The 20,706-nt window shown below is 39.7% G+C and overlaps 2 protein-coding genes across 2 annotated transcripts; both read left to right on the top strand.

The window, feature by feature from the left end:
• Positions 1-254: 254 nt before the first annotated feature.
• LOC311004676 (uncharacterized protein) lies at positions 255-939 on the top strand (the record flags this gene model as incomplete). The annotated part of the gene is made up of 3 exons (XM_083996847.1): positions 255-327; positions 415-603; positions 932-939. The coding sequence occupies 3 exons, from the start codon at positions 255-257 to the stop codon at positions 937-939; spliced, it is 270 nt and encodes an 89-aa protein (XP_083852973.1).
• A 15,241-nt stretch (positions 940-16,180) lies between these two features.
• LOC311004033 (nectin-1-like) lies at positions 16,181-19,928 on the top strand. The gene is made up of 3 exons (XM_083995978.1): positions 16,181-16,387; positions 19,052-19,381; positions 19,511-19,928. The coding sequence occupies exons 1-3, from the start codon at positions 16,243-16,245 to the stop codon at positions 19,921-19,923; spliced, it is 888 nt and encodes a 295-aa protein (XP_083852104.1). The 5' UTR covers positions 16,181-16,242; the 3' UTR covers positions 19,924-19,928.
• The last annotated feature ends 778 nt before the right edge of the window (positions 19,929-20,706 follow it).

Raw genomic sequence — 20,706 nt, 5'->3', positions numbered from 1 at the left:
GAAAGTTTTGGAACTGCTGAAACCACACTCTGCCGTGAGCTCACGCTCTGGGTAAAGTGTCCTCAGCTTTTCATACATTTGGTTTTGACAAAGACTGAGATTCACTTCTGTTCTAATATATTCTAATTTGAATTAGATTATTGTATTTATGATTTCTGTAACATGTTGTCCCATGAAAGAGTGACACATGTGAGCTTAGCTTCACAGCGACGAACCACTTCCTTTTCTCTGCACCACACCTCACTCTTTGTCTGATGGTCGTCATGTTCAGGCGAAACCAAGCAGCTCTGCTCTCCATTCAACTACTACTGTGTTATGTCTTTGCAGGTAAAGTGGAGTTTGGTGTCTTGCATGTTGTTTCTCTAAATATATTTACGGCTTTTATTTTATGTTGTCTGTTTCCTTCCATGTTAGGGTCTGAACATAATGAGCACAGGAACAAACTGGTGTCCTCAGGAGCCCCCGTCATGTTGACTTGCAACGTATCCTGGACAAACCTAACACAAATATACTGGACCAAAGACAGATTTAATTTTGCTTATTCATTTTCACGCAATAAGACTTTTTCAAATTTCTCATCTGACAGAGTGAAAATCGACTCTGGTTTTCCTTTAACTCTGAATATTTCTAATGCTCATCATAACGACACAGGACTCTATAAGTGTAAAGTAATTATTAGAATTGGCACCTGGACTATTACATGGAATTTAACCTTGTCTGAGAAACATGAAGGTAGGTAGAGAACAACACAGGGTCAATCACTTCTACAACAGACATGATGTGTGTCAGAGATCAACTGTACGCTGCCTAAATTAATTCATATCTGACTTTTAGTAGAAATTGTCGACTTCAAGTTTTTGTCCGATCTTTACACAATCACAGTTGCATCTGGATTTCTCTGTAGCATCACTGCAGCTCTTTGTCTCTGCAGGTGAGTGACCATTTTCATTGTAAGTTTTAATCGTTACACAAGTTAAATTTTGCACCTGCTTTGGTTTTAAACGGTTAAATTCAAACCATGTTCTTTGTCTTCACATTTCCTTATAACGACTTCCTCCACGCTTCCGTGTTTGTTATTGTAGTGTGACCGTGAAGAGTTTGTTTGCTGCTCTGTTTAACAATAATGTAGATTCTACACTCAGTGAAAATACTGAACAAAGTATCATATTGTAAATCCTCTGTTGCCAGTGGATTACAGGATCATCCATCATCTTGACCAGAAATCATGAAACAGATGAAGATGATACACAACATTTTGGAAGTTTTCTGAAAAAACGTTACTTTGACTTGTGACTGTTTTTGACAATACTTATATCGTTTTACTTACAGTGTACCAGTGTAAATGTTTCATCACAGTTTCTCATTATCAACTAACAACTAGAACAGACTCTGTTGTGTCGTCACTGGTTTCAACTCTGTCTCTGCAGAAAATACCGGACCAGGACCCCAGAGAAGAAACAATATGACAGCAGCACTCTGACTTATGTTCACTATTGTGTTCATTTGGGAGAAAAGGTCAGAAGTACTTAATGACTCAAACTATCACACTCTTTAGTGTTTTGGGGAAGTCTCTACTGTTTCCTGTCTGTGAGTTTCTTGGTTTTCCTTTTCTTGCTTGGAGTTTTTACAATTTTTACTTCTGCCCCCTACAGGTGGCTCCTCCTCACCCCCCAAAATTGTGCAGAATGACTCACAAATAGACACAGTCAGCAAGTTGAGAGTTAAATGCATGGTCTCTACTGAGCCGACAGTTATCACATTCATATTGATAAGTAACAAGAGATATATTGGACAGAAAGTGCAAGTGAGAGACATAATTAAAGATGTATATTAAATAAATAAGTCAAGTCCATGAATTGATAATCAAGAAAATATTTTAAAAAATAACATTAGGTCATTTTTAAAATTTTAACTTCTTTGAACCAGAAACCTCATATCAGCTAACTGTACATGGCTGGGTGTATGACCATACAATCACTGTAAAATACATTTAATCCTGAAAAGTTTAAGCTTTATTGATGTTTCTGTGTTTCTTTTATTTGCTTTACTTTAATTTTAGCTTTTTATTGCAGGAAAAACTTTCAATATCTGTGCGATAAAGTCACATTTAAAGTATATATATATTTTTTTATTTGACAGTACATAGTGAGATAGACAGGAAAGGGGGAGGCAGAGAGAGGGGGAATGACATGCAGGAAAAGTCCACCCGGCGTGGGATGCCTGCGTTGAGGACTGCAGCCTCTACATGGGGCGGCCGCCTTAACCACTGCGCCACGCACCACCCCTGATAAAGTCACATTTAATATCATCCTGCAGACGATGATAAAGGCTGAGAGATAAATGCTTCAAATATGAGTTGCAGTAATCCACTTAAGAGTCTATTAATCTGTTGGGTCGCAACTTTTCTTTCCAACCGTCTTGTACAAATTTGCTCTACAATTTATTTGTGTTACTTCTCTTCATGTCTTCTTCCTGTTGACATTGATTAATGTTAAATGACTCTAAAGATATTTCAAAAACAGACATTTTAAATTAGTTGCAAACCAAGTCTTATATGATCAGTAGGCTAATATGAATGGTTTTATCATTAATATGCTGTAGTGAGTGTTGTGCTGTCTGCCCGGCATTATGAGCTCTCCAAAAACGCAAAATCCTCACAATGATTGCTGTAATGTAAATAAAGTTAGTTCAACTCAACAGCTTTTCCCTGCAGGTATGTGCCCTCTAGGGGTCAGTGATGGAATTGCACAGAGTTTCTTCAATAAAAATGTATCTATGTTTCAATGACTAAAATCAAATAAAGTTTTATTTTCACTTCTATCTCCTGGAACCTGTGTGTCATATCAGAAAGTTTTGGACCTGCTGAAACCACACTCAGCAGTCAGCTCACACTCAAGTGTCCTCAGCTTCTCATACATTTGGTTTTGACAAAGACAAAGATTCACTTACGTTCTAATGTATATACATATTTGAATTAGATTATTATAGTTATGACTTCTGTAACTTTTGGTTCCATGAAAGAGTGACACACATGTGAGCTTAGCTAACCACTAACCAGCGACTAACCACTTCCTATTCTCTGCACCTAGTCCTCACTCTTTGTCTGATGGTCGTCATGTTCAGGCGAAACCAAGCAGCTCTGCTCTCCATTCAACTACTGCTGTGTTATGCCTTTCCAGGTAAAGTGGAGTTTGGTGTCTTGCATGTTGTTTCTCTAAATGTATTTACGGCTTTCATTTTATGTTGCCTGTTTCCTTCCATGTTAGGGTTTGATCCAGATGAGCACAGGAACATACTGGTGTCCAGAGGAGACCCCGTCATGTTGACTTGTAATGTATCCTGGACAAACCTAGCACAAATCAGCTGGACCAAAGACAGATTTATTTTTTCTAATTCATTTTCACTCAATAAGTCTTTTTCAAACTTCTCATCTGACAGAGTGAGAATAGACTCTGGTTTTCCTTCAACCCTGAATATTTCTAATGCTCATCATAACGACACAGGACTCTATAGGTGTCAAGTAACTGGTAAAAATGGCATCTGGACTATTACATGGAATTTAACCTTGTCTGAGAAACATGAAGGTAGGTAGAGAACAACACAGGGTCAATCACTTCTACAAAAGACATGGTGTGTGTCAGAGATCAACTGTACGCTGCCTAAATTAATTCATATCTGACTTTTAGCAGAAATCGTCGACTTCAAGTTTTGGTCCTCTCTTTACACGATCGCAGTTGCATCTGGATTTATCTGTAGCATCACTGCAGCTCTTTGTCTCTGCAGGTGAGTGATCATTTTCATTCTAAGTTTTCATTGTTACAAAAGTTCAATCTTGCACCTGCTTTGGTTTTAAACGGTTAAATTCAAACCATGCTCCTTGTCTTCACATTTCCTTATAACGACTTCCTCCACCCTTCCGTGTTTGTCATTGTAGTGTGACCGTGTTTGTTTGTTGCTCTATTAACGAGGGCTTAGAACCAAAAGGGCGTAAGTGACATTTGACAAACTTTACAGGAGAGGCAAAACAAAATTTTGACCACACTTCAATCAACTGTATTCATTAACCTTAAACCACAACATTGCAACCACAGACATGCTTATATGAATGAGTATTTATGTAATAAACTTATGACATATTAACACAATGAACATGTTCTTAAACATTTTAAAATAAAAAAAATATGTCAAAAACGTCACATACGCCTTTTTGGCACCAAACATTTCCAAGTCTTCTAGGACATATTGGGCGTATCTGCTGAACAATGCATTGAACTGATTGAATAATTAACACTTGAATAAGTAATTAATTGTCATGTAACTCATTCATTAATTATTTTAAAAGGGTCCTATGTTCCCCGCTGTTGCTGGTCGATGGACTCTCTCTACTTATCTGGACTCTCTCTATCTATCTGGCCTGTCTAGCCTCTACCTGGTCTTTTTACTGTACTAAACTTAACCAACTCCTGTCTTTATTGCCTAAACCCAACCAATGGGACAATTACACTTCTCACTCAAAGTCACAACTCAACTTCTCACTCAAAAATAGGCAAAAATCTGCAAAGTCACAACTCCACTGCAGGTATGGGACAAAAAATGGCATGTTGCCCTGGTCTTTTTGGGGAAAAGCGGGGAACATAGGACCCTTTTTCTATGAAAGGGTTCTATGTTGCCCAGTCACACACATAACAGGTACATAGGAGCCGGGGAACATAGGGATGACTCCAGTAAGGCTCTCAAGGCATGATTCTGTCTTATTGTAATCACTCTTGTGAGGGCATACATTCAAAAACAACTCTGCCTCATCTTTAACTTCTTTATAGGATTCATCAGTTTGTTTCATAATATTCATCAAAATCTTTTCTGCCTCAGACAGTTCCATGTCTGCAGTTTTCTCAGCCATTTTCAATGCTGTTTAAGGGCAACAACTACACTTACGCCCTTCTGGCTCTGAACCAACATGTGGGTCCGACATGTATTTAGATGTATTTTTCAGGGCCAGAAGGGCGTAAGTGCACTTACGCCCTTCTGGCTCCAAACATTACTCACATTTTTGAGTTAGGTCTTTATGGTTTTGTTGCTTTATTCAATACAGTTTGATCTCAGATGGGTCATTTTGGCATCATTGGATAGAGCTCATCAAGACCTTTCTTTTGATATATAGAACTCATTTTCGCCCAAAATGTCACTTACGCCCTTTTGGTTCTAACCCCTCGAATAATGTAGATTCTACACTCAGTGAAAATACTGAACAAAGTATCATATTGTAAATCCTCTGTTGCCAGTGGATTACAGGATCATCCATCATCTTGACCAGAAATCATGAAACAGATGAAGATGATACACAACATTCAGGAAGTTTCTGAAAAAAGTTACTTTGACTTGTGATTGTTTTTGACAATACTCATATAGTTGTATTTACAGTGTACCAGTGTAAATGTTTCATCACAGTTTCTCATTATCAACTTACAACTAGAACAGACTATGTTGTTTCATCACTGGTTTCAACTCTGTCTCTGCAGAAAATACTGGACCAGGACCCCAGAGAAGAAACAATATGACAGCAGGACCCTGACTTATGTTCAGTATTGTGTTCATTTGGGAGAAAAGGTCAGAAGTACTTCGTAATGACTCAAACTATCAAACTCTTTAGTGTTTTTCTTAAGTCTGTTTCTTGTCTGTGAGTTTCTTGGTTTTCCTTTTTTTCCTTGGATTTTTTTTTACTATTTTTACTTCTGCCCCATACAGGTGGCTCCTCCTCAACTCCTAAATTGTGCAGAATACAGATGACTCAAAAATGGACGCAGTCAGCAAGTTGAGAGTTAAATGCATGGTCTCTACTGAGCCGACACTTATGACATTCATACTGATAAGTAACAAGAGATATAAGTGATAGACATAATTGTAGATGTAGCCTATATAAATAAGACCAGTCCATCAAATGACAATCAAGAAAATATTTCAATAATAACACATGGACATTTTTAAATTTTAACTTCTTTGAACCAGAAACTTGGGTCACAACTTTTCTTTCCAACTGTCTTGTAAAAAATTTGCTCTACAACTTATTTGTGTTATTTCTCTTTACGTCTTCTCCCTGTTGACATTGATTAATGTTAAATTACTCTATATTTCAAAAACAGACATTTTAAATTAGTTACCAAGTCTTATATGATCAGTAATGAATGGTTTTATGTGTAATGTTTGCTGTAATGTAAATAAAGTTAGTTCAACTCAACAGCTTTTCACTGTTAGCTCTGTGCCCTCTAGGGGTCAGTGATGGAATTGCACAGAGTTTCTTCAATCAAAATGTATCTATGTTTCAATGACTAAAATCAAATAAAGTTTTATTTACACTTCTCCTGGAAACTGTGTGTGTCATATCAGAAAGTTTTGGACCTGCTGAAACCACACTCAGCAGTGAGCTCACACTCTGGGTAAAGTGTCCTCAGCTTTTCATACATTTGATTTCCATGCAGTGGAACATATTATGCTCATTAAAGCAGAAGTAAGTGGTCCGGTCGTTTTCGCTAATGCTGCGTTCCAGGTAGGCTTTTGAAACCGTAAATTACAGCTTCAAGTCACAACTTACGACTTTGTAGCGTTCCAGGCAACCCACTCGTGTTTTTCCGACCTGTTTTACCTGTGAAAGTCACTATAACGGCCACTCGTAACTTCCGACCCGTGAACTTGTACCAGATCGAACTGGTATGACTTCACAGGTCGGAAAAACACGAGTTACGAGTTTCCTTGAACGCACCATAACAGTCCTCGTCCCTACGTCACCACATTCACGGCGTCCCTTGGCTGCACACACAGCCCTGCATGCCGTTCTCTCTCCTCATTGGATAAAAACTGTAGGATACGATAAATGTTTTCTCCTCGGCTCAGAGCAGAGCAGAGGGACTGACAGACCCGTGTTTCAGACCAAACACTCTATGTAAGTGATTGCTGTCGGAAGATATAACTATTTAAGACTTATATTAACACAAATATATCACTTACTTCTGCTTTAAGAAAATTCAGTCATTTTATGAATTAATTTTAGATAATATTCAAGAAATACTGAAGTTTAGTTGTAGTTCTGAATTGAGTTCAATAATTGTAGCTATTACAAATAGGTACTGATGTTATCTATGAAGGGCGCATGACGTCTGTCCAACTACCCATTTCTCCGAATATACATTTCTTTATTTTTGCGTCCATTAGTCCGACTTCCCACTTCTCCGACTTAAGTAGCCCTAACCCTTAACCTTACCCTAAACCTAACCTTAAAGCAGAAGTAAGCGATCCGGTCGTTTTGGCTTCTTGCCAGCCGATGGAGTTAGCAGTCCCCGCCCTCGTCCCTACGTCACCAATTCACGCGCATCCCTTGGCTGCACACACAGAGAGGACCGCCCCTTTATGCCGTTCTCTCTCCTCATTGGGTAAAGGTTGTAGGATACAAGGAAAGTTTTCTCCTCGGCTTACAGCAGAGCAGAGTGACTGACAGACCCGTGTTTCAGACCAAACACTCTATAAGTGATTGCTGTCGGAAGATATAACTATTTAAGACTTATATTAACACAAATATATCACTTACTTCTGCTTTAATGACTCAAACTATCACACTCTTTAGTGTTTTTCTGAAGTCTCTACTGTTTCCTGTCTGTGAGTTTCTTGGTTTTCCTTTTCTTGCTTGGAGTTTTTACTATTTTTACTTCTGCCCCCTACAGGTGGTTCCTCCTCACCCCCCAAAGAGTCAGAATGACTCACAAATAGACACAGTCAGCAAGTTGAGAGTTAAATGCATGGTCTCTACTGAGCCGACAGTTATCACATTCATATTGATAAGTAACAAGAGATATATTGGACAGAAAGTGCAAGTGAGAGACATAATTAAAGATGTATATTAAATAAATAAGTCAAGTCCATGAATTGATAATCAAGAAAATATTTTAAAAAAATATTTAACATTCCGCTTACTTCTGCTTTAACACTGTAGAATGGGTAGTCGGAGAAATGAGCCGTCGGACTTTTGGGCAGTCGGACTGACATATGCCCCCCATCTATGAAAGGTGTTGCATTTGTTTGCACTGATCTTCACAGCAACTAACCACTTCCTCTTCTCTGCACCAACACCAAAACATTTAAGGGCTGATAGTGACATTTCATTAGTCTTTCCCAGCATGAAGGTCATCGTGCTTTGCCAAAAGCAACCAGCTCTTCTCTACATTCAGCTGCTGCTAGTGTGTCATGTCTTAACAGGTACAGTGGAGATCAGTGTCTCCGAGGCGTGTTATTTTTCTCCCTCTAAATGTATTTTCTATGTATTTGCTCTAATTTATCTTTGCTGATTGTTTCCTTCTGTGTTTGGGTTTGATCCAGATGAGCACAGGAACATACTGGTGTCCAGAGGAGACCCCGTCAAGTTGACTTGCAACGTGCCCTTGATAAACATAACACAAATCAACTGGACCAAAGACAGATTTCTTTTTTCTAATTCATTTTCTCTCCATCGGACCGGCGGGAATTTCTCATCTGATAGAGTGAGAATAGACTCTGGTTTTCCTTCAACCCTGAATATTTTTAGTGCTCAGCATAACGACGCAGGACTCTATAAGTGTCAAGTAACTGGTAAAAATGGCACCTGCACTATTACATGGAATTTAACCTTGTCTGAGAAACACGAAGGTAGGTAGAGAACAACACAGGGCCAATCATCTCTACACCAGATGTAGGCTAGTGCTTTTCAGAGCTAAATGAGTTAATATCTGACTTTTAGCAGGAAGCATCGACATCCACTTGTGGTATCTTCTTTCCATTATGACAACTGTAACTGGGTTCCTCTGTTGCATCACCACAGCTCTCTGCCTCTGCAGGTGAGTGATAAGTTTCATTATGTTTAAGTTTTAATTGTTACAAAAGTTAAATCTGGCACCTGCTTTGGTTTTAAAGGGTTAAATTCAAACCACGTTCCTTGTCTTCACATTTCCTTATAACGACTCCACCCTTCCATGTTTGTCATTGTAGTGTGACCGTGTTTGTTTGTTGCTCTGTTAAACAACTTTTCTGATGAAAAGTTACTTTTAGTTCTACTAGTATTTGACAATACTTCTATACTTTTACCTATATAGGATACTTTTGCTTGTAAACAGTGCACCAGTGTAAAATATTATTATGTTTCATCATAGTGTCTAACTATATCTTGCATATTAATGCCTGAAACAACTGGAATACGCTTGTGTGTCACTGGTTTCAACTCTGTCTCTGCAGTGAATACTGGACCAGCACCCCAGAGAAGAAACAATATGACAGCAGGACCCTGACTTATGTTCAGTATTGTGTTCATTTGGGAGAAAAGGTCAGAAGTACTTTTAAACTATCTCACTCTATTGTGTTTTTTCTGAAGTCTCTACTGTTTCCTGTCTGTGAGTTTCTTGGTTTTCCTTTTCTTCCTTGGAGTTTTTACTGTTTTTACTTCTGCTCCCTACAGGTGGCTCCTCCTCACCCCATAAGTTGTGCAGAATACAGACAACAGACACACTCAACAGGTTGAAAATTAAATGCATGGTCTCTACTGAGCTGAGAATTATGAAGTTCATAATAAGTAACATTGAATGAACTGGGCCCATAGACTGAAATAAGAAAATACTTATAGGCACAATAGAGTTTGTTATTTATTTATTTATTTTTTACTTTTAATGCATTCGTTTTGTGAATGTCTCTTCTTCTGTAGCGATTATACACTTATACAAATATGTTCATAGTAAATTATATTCCGATTTTGCCAATAAACCTTGCTAATTATTACACACTGGACCTTTAAGTTAAGACAGATATGCAAAGTGTTCCTTCCAGGTATTCCCATAGCTCCACCTATTTTCATTTTGCTGCACAATATGATGAATTGTTCAAGTGGTAACATATGTTATTCTAATCTCTTTTTTAATGTCTGTGATTCTTCAGTGATAGAAAAAAATAAAGTATTCAGTAATCTAGTTTTGGAGTGGAGCTGGTGTTTTTTTTAAAGGTCAAAGGTAAGCCTCAGGTAAATTTAGTTTGCAGTGAATCACATTTATGACATTAGACAAACAGCGTAGTAGCTACGTGCAACAGGACATACATATAAAGTGACAACAGTGGAGGAGGAGGTAAGAGATCAAAATGAATCAAATAAGACCAAATAAAACTCAATAAAACCAAATGAAAACCAACAGCTTTCAAGGTTTCTTCCCCATGTTAATGTGACCGATGGCTGCTGGGATAAAACTATTTTTGTACCTCTCAGTTTTACAAGCTGGATCTTTTAAATCAAGACAGTAATGCCTGAAGCATCAAAATATACTTTTCCCTTTACCCTTTTAGATATATATCAATAGAACAGTTTAAGTTTCCTTTAACCAACCAATAATGAAATGTATATGTGTATGTGTAATTTTTAATCAAAAGATGTGTATGTCTAATTTTTAATCTTTCTCAATTTGTTTGTTTTGTTTTTTTATGATCGCATTAGCCCTATTGATTTTACCCCGTCAGACCCAACCAACTACACATTCATCCACCCATTTAGTGAAATAAGTAGGCTAGGAGGAGGAGCCGCACGTGCCTAAAGACTGCGACCCCAAATTCAGAGAGATGATCATTTGGTCTGGATCAAACGGTCTTTCCGGGCTGTTTTGGCGTCCCGGTCATTATTCGTCAAACTCCGGTGTTCATCCTGATCCACAGCAGATGGACCGACGGTAGGATGAAACCCTTTCACTTCTAAAGACTCTTGTTTAGCGTCGTGTGGTGCCGATAACCGCATGAACAGCAGCTGAGACCTATAGCTACTACAGCAAAACAAGTAGGACAGAATAGGCTAAACGATCACTCGGCTCTCTCTCGGTCAGGGAGGAGGATGATGAAAGTTTGTGGTGTGTCTGTGTGTGTGTGTGTGTGTGTGTGTGTGTGTGTGTGTGTGTGTGGGGGGGGGGGGGGGGTCAAGGGTTTTCATGCATTGTCATCGTATGCGTGTTTCTCCACCTGATTTATAAAGCGTGACTCCTCTGATGCAGAGCTGCTGGGACGGTAGGATGGATTAAGAAGAATGGAGCATTTTAACATTATTTCCTCTCTAAACAGTGTACGGGAGTTTTCCCTCTGTTGCACTTCATTGGCCCTCCTGGTCCTCTCCGACGCACCCGTCTGCCTCTAAAGCTGTGCAGAAGAGAGTTTGGTAACATTAGGCTAATTCACTTGCAACGCCCACTTTGAAGTCAAATGAACTTTTGAAGATGCAGTAACAGAAACTGTCTTGTGGTGTCGCTCCAGACTGTTTCATAACATAGCCTACCTATGCCCAGGGAGGATTTACACATGCGTTACTACAGACAATGACACCTCTGCTGACTAGTAGCACCAAACAATAAAATGCTGATACATTTAAGCCTCAGTCAAAATCTGTATTTGTGATCAGTTACAGTTTTACGCCCCTGCTGCCATAGATAGCTACACTGCACTTCACGTGTTGCTTGAGGAACTGAGGCACTCAGAGTTGACAAATGATTTTTTTAAAAGCCTTTATTTCAGCATGGCCATTCAGATTAAAAACTTGCCGAGGCATTGCGGCCACAGGCCTTCATCAGGGCTGGTAAGGCTTTTTATAATTTTTGAACCCTTGAGTGCCTCAGTTCCTGCAACCACCTAAAATTTGGATCCCCACACTGAAGAGCACCAGAGGTACTAGAGACTAACAACAATCAATACCCATGCAACACTCCAGGCCTGTATTTTGATTGAGATTTCATGTATCTTACAGATGTCCAGTGACAAGAGGAAACCTAACCGTGGTGGAAGGAGCGACTGTAGTCTTACCCTGCAAACTCACCGACACTGCTGAGACCCTCACCCAGATTTCATGGCAAAGGAGGACTAGAAGAAAACCTCAGAATGACATTTTCTGATGATAGGTTAACTTCATTGGAAATTTGAATGAGAAGAATGGATCCCTCCAGTTATCTGATGTCACGTGGCTGGATGAAGGCGTCTACTCATGCATCTTCACTTTGTCCCTCACTGGAAATTACAAGGCTGAAGTACATCCAGCTGTGCTTGGTATGATGCTATGCAATGGTATTTTGTTAAAAAAAAAAACCTCTCTTTATTTTGTGTGTGCAACAGATATAGTGTCTTGTTTTCACCATCTTTCTTTCCTGTTAATACTTTGTGTATGGTATTCTCCTAGTGCCTCCAGTCACATGTGTGATGGGTAATGCTCCTGTTGTGGGTGATGAAGAGGTTTGCCTCGCTACCTGCAAGGCTGCTGGGTCCAGGCCTCCAGCAAGGGTCCAGTGGCGCACCGATGCGCTGACGGAACAAATGAGGACAGTGACCGAGTCCACCCTACATCCCAACGGTACGACCACCACACAGTAGGCCTACGTTCATATGCACAGCTTAATATAAACAACCAAGCTTAATAAATTCTCAACTACAGTCCCTGACCAGACACTCCGGTCTGGGCCGGGTTCAGGCTGAAAACAGGATACAACTGACGGTCCATGGGCTTCCTTTTTTTTAATATATAAAACACATCCTCTCACAGGTCGCACTGAATTGGCGCTGACGCTGTTTTTGTTTTCTTCTTTACTTGGCCGGGTTCGGGCGGCTTCTCTGCTCCACTTTGTGCCGTCTCTATGTTGTGGAGTGTGTTGTCCAGTTTCAGCCCAATTAAGGCGTATACATGCTGAAGAAAATCGATTTCCAATTGCATTATCTGGGTGTCTTAAGGTGTAGCCACACTATGCCCGACTAAATCGCAGAGCGTCGTGTCGCTCAAAATACATTGGGTTGCGCCGTTGGGTGTCGCCGTCGCTGCGCTAAGCATGCTGGGATACCCAAAGGCGCGACCCAATGTATTCTCAATGAGAGTAAAACGACACTCTGCGATTTAGTCGGGTATAGTGTGGCTGCACCCTTAATCAAGTACTGCACCTTTAATTAGTCAGACTCGTTTACATGCACTTCAGTTCTCCTGTTATTGTCGGATGAGGGCAATAATTTGTTTTTTTCAAGTGTCCTGTAAACGTACTGACAGTAGCTCACTGTGGAGGGTTCCTAACAGAGAAATTAACCACCGTTTAGTCCACTGTGTCATCACCAGCCCAGCTCTGGCCAAAGAGAAAACACTGCCCTTCTCCATACAAGTCTCCAGTGGCTGTATACAGTAAATACTACTATTACTGCCACTATTCACTGTCACACTAACCCTGATCCTCCTAACCCACTGTTGGAGGCCCTGCAAACTGTTTTCATCTAGTTGAATGTTGTCAGTGGGTTATTTTAGCATTTTTATGTAAATGTTGTCTATTTTATAGGCACACTGCACAAATATAGAATTTATAACTAAACTAATGCTTTTATCCTTCAGAGTTTTTCTATATGTTTATCATCCAAGAATCAAGAGCAAGAATTACAGCTTGAAACTTCCTCATTGACCTTTGGCAAAGCAAATGTGAAAAGAAGAACCTACACTTAATATAGTATATATTTTAAAAGAAATATACCTGTATGTATGCTAAGTAGCCAGCAGGTGGTGGCAAAGTTTGAATGAATGTTGATGGAAACATAGGGGAAAACCGATGATGTGTCATAGCTAAGCCTGCAGAAGCAAAGAAATGCCTTTAATGCCTCAACGCAGTTGCTAATTTTACATTTTTGGACAAACAATCACCTGTGAATATTTTATATTTGTTATGTGCAGGTCAGTAGGTTTTCATCTCTGTTTACATATTCCCCCCTTACAAAATCTGCCTTTCTTCATTATGTCAAGGTCAGGTTTATTTATATAGCACCTTGAACCAAAGTGCTTTACAATTAAAACAATTACAATTACAATTTAAACATCGGATAAAAGCACAATAATAAAAGCACAATAAAATAAACATACAATAAAACTGTAATGATAAAACAATCAGTCAGGGGTTAAAAGAGGTGGGTTTTCAGTAGAGATTTAAAATGTTCTAAATTTGGAGCTGTTCTGATGGAGAATGGTAGGTTATTCCAAAGTTCAGGAGCGGCGACCGCGAAGGCTCGATCGCCTCTTGTTTTTAGCCTTGACTTTGGTATATGCTCAGGAGGAATTGGTCATGTGAACAATGAGAGAACTGTTCCCAAATAGTATGCACCCTCAGAATCAGCGTGTTTCTGCAGCATTTCCTCTACAGAGTTGGTACAGTGTCTCTTTTATTAAAAGTTACATTCCTCTGTGTTGAGGTCACCCCAAGTACAGTCACTGCAATACAGTACGTACAGTATTTGGTTGGCACATTGTCTTTTCTGGGTCAGACATGACCTTTTAACATTGTGTGATGTTTGTGGTCCAAAGAGTGAAGCAGTTTTGTTTTGCTGTGTTGCAGTCAGGTTGACTTTGTTCTTTTGTGTAGTAATGTCTCTGTTAGTACTGTAAGCACTGACCATGTAAATTAAGGAGGAGGACCTTAACAATAGTGAATGCTGCTTTTTTGGGAGCAGGGCCAGTGTGTTTCTGTGCGCCTGCATTATCCAATGCAAAAAAAACTACCACACTTTCATCCCGGATTTACTCGAAAATAGAATTTTGCACAAAGTTTGGGTTACATGGTCTGATAGATGAGTTATTACACTAATGTTAGGACGCACAGTGGGCTCAAATTCAATTTTCTTTTCTGTACAGCTTTAAGCAGCACAGCACACTGCCAGCAGTTTGATTGTGTTAAGTATGCAAATTCCCTTTGCTCTTTTTTGCACTTTTATAGCTTCTAACCTGGCATTAAGTTTTGTTAGATTTTGCACTATTTTGTTATTGTTGTTGGTTTATTTCTTATTGGATTTTAAATATTATTTGGATTAACATTTGTGGTGTCCACATTTGGCAACTGTCAACTGGAATCATCCTTGGTTTGCATTACTTGTGCCTGACTGCAAAGCCATACTTTTTATCCTGTGCTGATCCAGTGCCTATACTTAAAATTCCTGTGCTCTTTCATTCCTGTTTTTATTTTTAGGCATGGGTCACATTGAGTTCAGATAAACTAAACAGATTTGTTACAGTGTCTTCATCGGTTCTTCATGAAACTTGGAAGTCAAGTAAAACTGTGTTTTATCTGTTTGTATACTGGTATATTGTATGTTATGACTTGCCTTAGGACAACGGATGTGAATTAGCAACTATGCTAACTCCGGCATATTTACATTGATGCTCTGGCTGACATGTTGATTAATATGCAATGTCCTAAATAAATAAATAAATAAACATATTGCCACAACTTTCAGGAGCACAAAAGGGATTTGTGGTTACAACTTAATTTAAAAAAGAGTTTGACGAGGAGAAAACAGTGAATCATCAGAAATATACATGACCTATAACAATGCCCTGAAGACAAAATCTGACAGTAACGTCAATTTACATGTCCAGAAGTAGCAAGTGTGAAATGTGATATCTTTTTAACGTTTTTAATTTTTGCCGTAGCCTAATTGTGATCTGTGATTCTGGAAACCATCCACACATTGAAAACGTGATTGAAAATGTAATTTCACTACTGTCATCATAGGGATGAGATCAGACGATATAGGCTACCAATTGTTTTTTTCCTCCAGTGAAATCCACCCACAAATCAACTTTTTTTTGGGGGGTAGTTTTGGGTAGTTCGTGAATAATCCGTTCTCATATGTAGCGTACTGGATTACTTTTTAATATAGCCTATTCATATTTTATATTATTTATTTATAATCGCTCGTATTGTTCTTACCCTGTCAGACCCATACAGCCTAAAAACAATTCATAGTGTAGCGACCGGTAGCGACCTTGCAGTAATGTTACTGTTATAATGTGTTCTAAAGTTCTGTGATTTCTGACTGTCAGTGAACGTGTCTATGGGTAGGATGAGTTGGAGCAAGGGGGCGGGGTGAGTGTAGGAAGTGAGTGTGTGTTAGTAGGAGTGTGAATGAGTGAGCTCATGTTGAAGGAGACCTGTGAGACAAACTCAGCGCTGTTGTTATTTTGGCGTAGTTGCGGCCGACAGTAACTGTTGCGTTTCTAATAATAAAGAAAGGTGAGATCAACTCCTCGTCATTCTTCTGACGTCCGGTCGGACGCTACAATACTGTTAGTAGCGACGTAGGAGGAGGAGCCGCAATTGCGACCCAGAGGTAGTCGGGGTTGGTCTGGATCAAAGCCCTGTTTTTGTCTTCTCGGGCTGTTTTTAACATGTAATCTAAAGGACCACGTGCAAAGTGAGCTAAATGAATGGACGGAGACGCCATGAGTGTATCTTTAGGTCCCATAGTGGCTATTTTCACGTCCGGTCATTATGTCCGTGCTCCTCGAGCAGACTCGTCAGACTCCTGATATCGTTGTTCATCCTGATCCACAGCAGATGGAGCGACGGTAGGATGAATTTCATTCACTTCTCTAGCCTATCATAAGTCAGGGGCATGTGCTCGATGTTGGATGGGCAAATAATTCATGGATAAAATATATGAAATTAACACACATAGGGTTAACAAGTGTGACCTGTGGGGCAGGGAGTTTGTATTTTTTATCCTTCCTCCATGAGCTGTAGTAGGCCTACTGCATCACAATAACATTAGGACAAAGTCATTGTTCCCACAGGCCCACCAGTAAACCCACCTGTATCTTTATGAGTCTCAGTGCTGAGGAATGTCTCACACCCACTTATGTACAAATGTCTGAAGTGAAGGGAGATGATGCTTGGGAGTCAACCTTTTAAACCGCAGTAACAAACACTGGACTTTAGATTTAACATAATTTTAACTCCAGTCTCTGTTTAGATGTGTCCTGGCCCAGATACTGAGCTCTATGCCTTTGTGTAAAAAGGTAGCCTACTTTTATGTTTGCTGGATGTGTTTAATTTTTAAGCTGTATTCATTTTTATGTCCTCCAGCACAATATGTTAGCAGTTGAACAGCACCTGGGCGGTGACAGGTGACAGGTGTGTCTTTATCTCTGTGCTCTGAGGCCTTACACCAGGAACAGACAACAATTGTGGTTTCAGTTGTGTTTACTGCAGTGCTGATCAACTGTTTGTACAGTAGTTGGAGGAGGTCTTAACTGGCTTTCTGATCCGTCTAAAGACGGTTTAGTTTGTTTCCATTGGAAAGACTAGAAAAGCTGCATTTACAGTGCCTGTCTGGGAAAAGCTTGGTCATTAAATATCAGTTTTGTTGTGGGTGGCAGTGCTGTGAAGCAGACACAGTATCAACATGGTCTCCAGGCATCAACCTTGAAAGCATCACAGATACAGTTTCACTCATCTGTTGTTACTAGGTTACGGAAACATACTTGTGTGATGTGTAACCTTCACCTTGATCTGTTAAAACTCTTTCAGTGTGCTGAGGAACAGGAGCCTTGAGAGCTTAACTGTAAATAATGACTGTTTTAATGAATGGATGTTAGATATACATGTATCAGTTGTAATGCACAATTATGTTATTTCTGTAGCAGCTGAACAGAGTCAAACAAGTTCAAGTTATTAAATACCAAATTATCTTAAAACAAAGAGGCCTGACCTACACTGCACTTCACGTGTTGCTTTCCAATAGCCTGATGAGATTTCATATAAGTGGTCACGGGAACTGAGGCACTCCGAGTTGACAAATGATAAAAAGCCTTTATTTCAGCATGGCCATTCAGAGTAAAAACTTGCAGACGCATTGCGGCCACAGGCCTTCATCAGCGCTGATAAGGCTTTTTATCATGAGTGCATGAGTTCCTGCGACCACCTAAAATCGAGGGGTTAGAACCAAAAGGGCGTAAGTGACATTTTGGGCGAAAATGAGTTCTATATATCAAAAGAAAGGTCTTGATGAGCTCTATCCAATGATGCTCAAAAATGTGAGTAATGTTTGGGGCCAGAAGGGCGTAAGTGCACTTACGCCCTTCTGGCCCTGAAAAATACATCTAAATACATATCGGACCCACATGTTGGTTCAGAGCCAGAAGGGCGTAAGTGTAGTTGTTGCCCTTAAACAGCATTGAAAATGGCTGAGAAAACTGCAGACATGGAACTGTCTGAGGCAGAAAAGATTTTGATGAATATTATGAAACAAACTGATGAATCCTATAGTGAAGAAGTTGAAGATGAGTCAGAGTTGTTTTTGAATGTATGCCCTCACAAGAGTGATTACAGTAAGACAGAATCATGCCTTGAGAGCCTTACTGGAGTCATCCCTATGTTCCCCAGCTCCTATGTACCTGTTATGTGTGTGACTGGGCAACATAGAACCCTTTCATAGAAAAAGGGTCCTATGTTCCCCGCTTTTCCCCAAAAAGACCAGGGCAACATGCCATTTTTTGTCCCATACCTGCAGTGGAGTTGTGACTTTGCAGATTTTTGCCTATTTTTGAGTGAGAAGTTGAGTTGTGACTTTGAGTGAGAAGTGTAATTGTCCCATTGGTTGGGTTTAGGCAATAAAGACAGGAGTTGGTTAAGTTTAGTACAGTAAAAAGACCAGGTAGAGGCTAGACAGGCCAGATAGATGGATAGAGTCCAGATAAGTAGAGAGAGTCCATCGACCAGCAACAGCGGGGAACATAGGACCCTTTTAAAATAATTAATGAATGAGTTACATGACAATTAATTACTTATTCAAGTGTTAATTATTCAATCAGTTCAATGCATTGTTCAGCAGATACGCCCAATATGTCCTAGAAGACTTGGAAATGTTTGGTGCCAAAAAGGCGTATGTGACGTTTTTGACATATTTTTTTGATTTTAAAATGTTTAAGAACATGTTCATTGTGTTAATATGTCATAAGTTTATTACATAAATACTCATTCATATAAGCATGTCTGTGGTTGCAATGTTGTGGTTTAAGGTTAATGAATACAGTTGATTGAAGTCTGGTCAAAATTTTGTTTTGCCTCTCCTGTAAAGTTTGTCAAATGTCACTTACGCCCTTTTGGTTCTAAGCCCTCGAAATTTAGATCCCCACACTGAAGAGCACCAGAGGTACTAGAGACTAACAACAATCAATACCCATGCAACACTCCAGGCCTGTATTTTGATTGAGATTTCATGTATCTTACAGCTGTCCAGGTGACAAGCGGATACCTAACCGAGGTGGAAGGGGCAACTGTAGTCTTACCCTGCAAACTCACCGACACTGCTGAGACCCTCACCCAGATTTCATGGCAAAGGAGGACTAGAGGAAAACCTCAGAATGACATTTTCTGTGAAATTGAAAGAAAGTCTGTCAATAGAGATGATGATAGGTTCAACTTCATTGGAAACTTGAACGAGAAGAATGGATCCCTCCAGTTATCTGATGTCACGTTGCTGGATGAAGGCGTCTACTCATGCATCTTCACTTTGTCCCTCACTGGAAATTACAAGGCTGAAGTATATCTAACTGTGCTTGGTATGATGCTATGCGTTGGTATTTTGTTCCAAAAAAAATTGCTCTTTATTTTGTGTGTGCAACAGATATAGTGTCTTGTTTTCACCATCTGTCTTTCCTGTTAATAATTTGTGTATGTTACTCTCCTAGTGCCTCCAGTCACATGTGTGATGGGTAATGCTCCTGTTGTGGGTGATGCAGAGGTTTGCCTCGCTACCTGCACGGCTGCTGGGTCCAGGCCTCCAGCAAGGGTCCAGTGGCGCACCGATACGCTGACGGAACAAATGAGGACAGTGACCGAGTCCACTCTACATCCCAACGGTACGACCACCACAGTGAGCTCACTGTTGGGGGTTCCTACCAGAGAAATTAAGAACTGTTTAGTCCAATGTGTCATCACCAGCCCAGCGCTGCCAAAAGAGAAAACACTGCCCTTCACCATACAAGTCTCCAGTGGCTGTATAAATACTACTGCACATCAGTCACTATTGACTGTCACACTAACCCTGATCCTCCTCCTAACCCACTGTTGGAGGCCCTGCAAACTGTTTTCATCTAGTTGAATGTTGTTAATGCTAAAATAACCCACAGCAGCGTATTGTTATTTAAATGCCTATTTTATAGGCACACTGCACAAATATAGAATTATAACTTAAGCTTTTATCCTTCTATATGTTTTCTATATGTTTATTTATCATCCAAGAATCAAGAGCAAAAATTACAGCTTGAAACTCCATCATTGACCTTTGGCAAAGAAAATGTAAAAAGAAGAACCTACACTCAGTGCTCAATATATTTTTTTGTTTCAGTTTTTTTTTTTTATTCCAGACAAAAACAGCCATACAACTATACAAGCATAAGGTTTTCCCTGGGTGTTCAGAGGGCTAGGATGGTATGGTGGCAGGGATAATGGGTGAGGTTTAAAAAGTCCAATATACCAGTCAATCGAATGAAAATACCTCAGAAAAATTATCTAATGATACAAAATAATCTTGCGAATATAAGCCATAGAAGAAATTGCGCTAACGTTTAGAATACAAAGGTGTGTGAAATCAGCCGAGTGCATAGAGTTGCCGCTTCAAGGATACAAGTGGAAATTATTTATTTTTCATATTTTCAATCATTCAGCTTGGGTCATGGACAAAACACTGGGCAGTGCACCTACACTGAGTCTAGTGGTAGGGAAACCCCTGGCAGAGGAGTTGGGCTGGGGGAGTACAATATGTAAAATAGCCTATGAAGGTAGAAAAACAAATGACAATGTTTAACAAACCCAATCTGTTGATATTATATATACCTGTAAGTATGCTAAGTAGCCAGCAGGTATGCTAAGTAGCCAGCAGGTG

Source organism: Trachurus trachurus, assembly GCF_905171665.1.
Source record: "Trachurus trachurus genome assembly, chromosome: 21".
In the NCBI taxonomy this organism is placed as follows: Eukaryota; Metazoa; Chordata; class Actinopteri; order Carangiformes; family Carangidae; genus Trachurus; species Trachurus trachurus.
The sequence above is the reverse complement of the archived record's forward strand: the minus strand, read 5'-3'. Positions and strand labels throughout refer to the sequence as shown.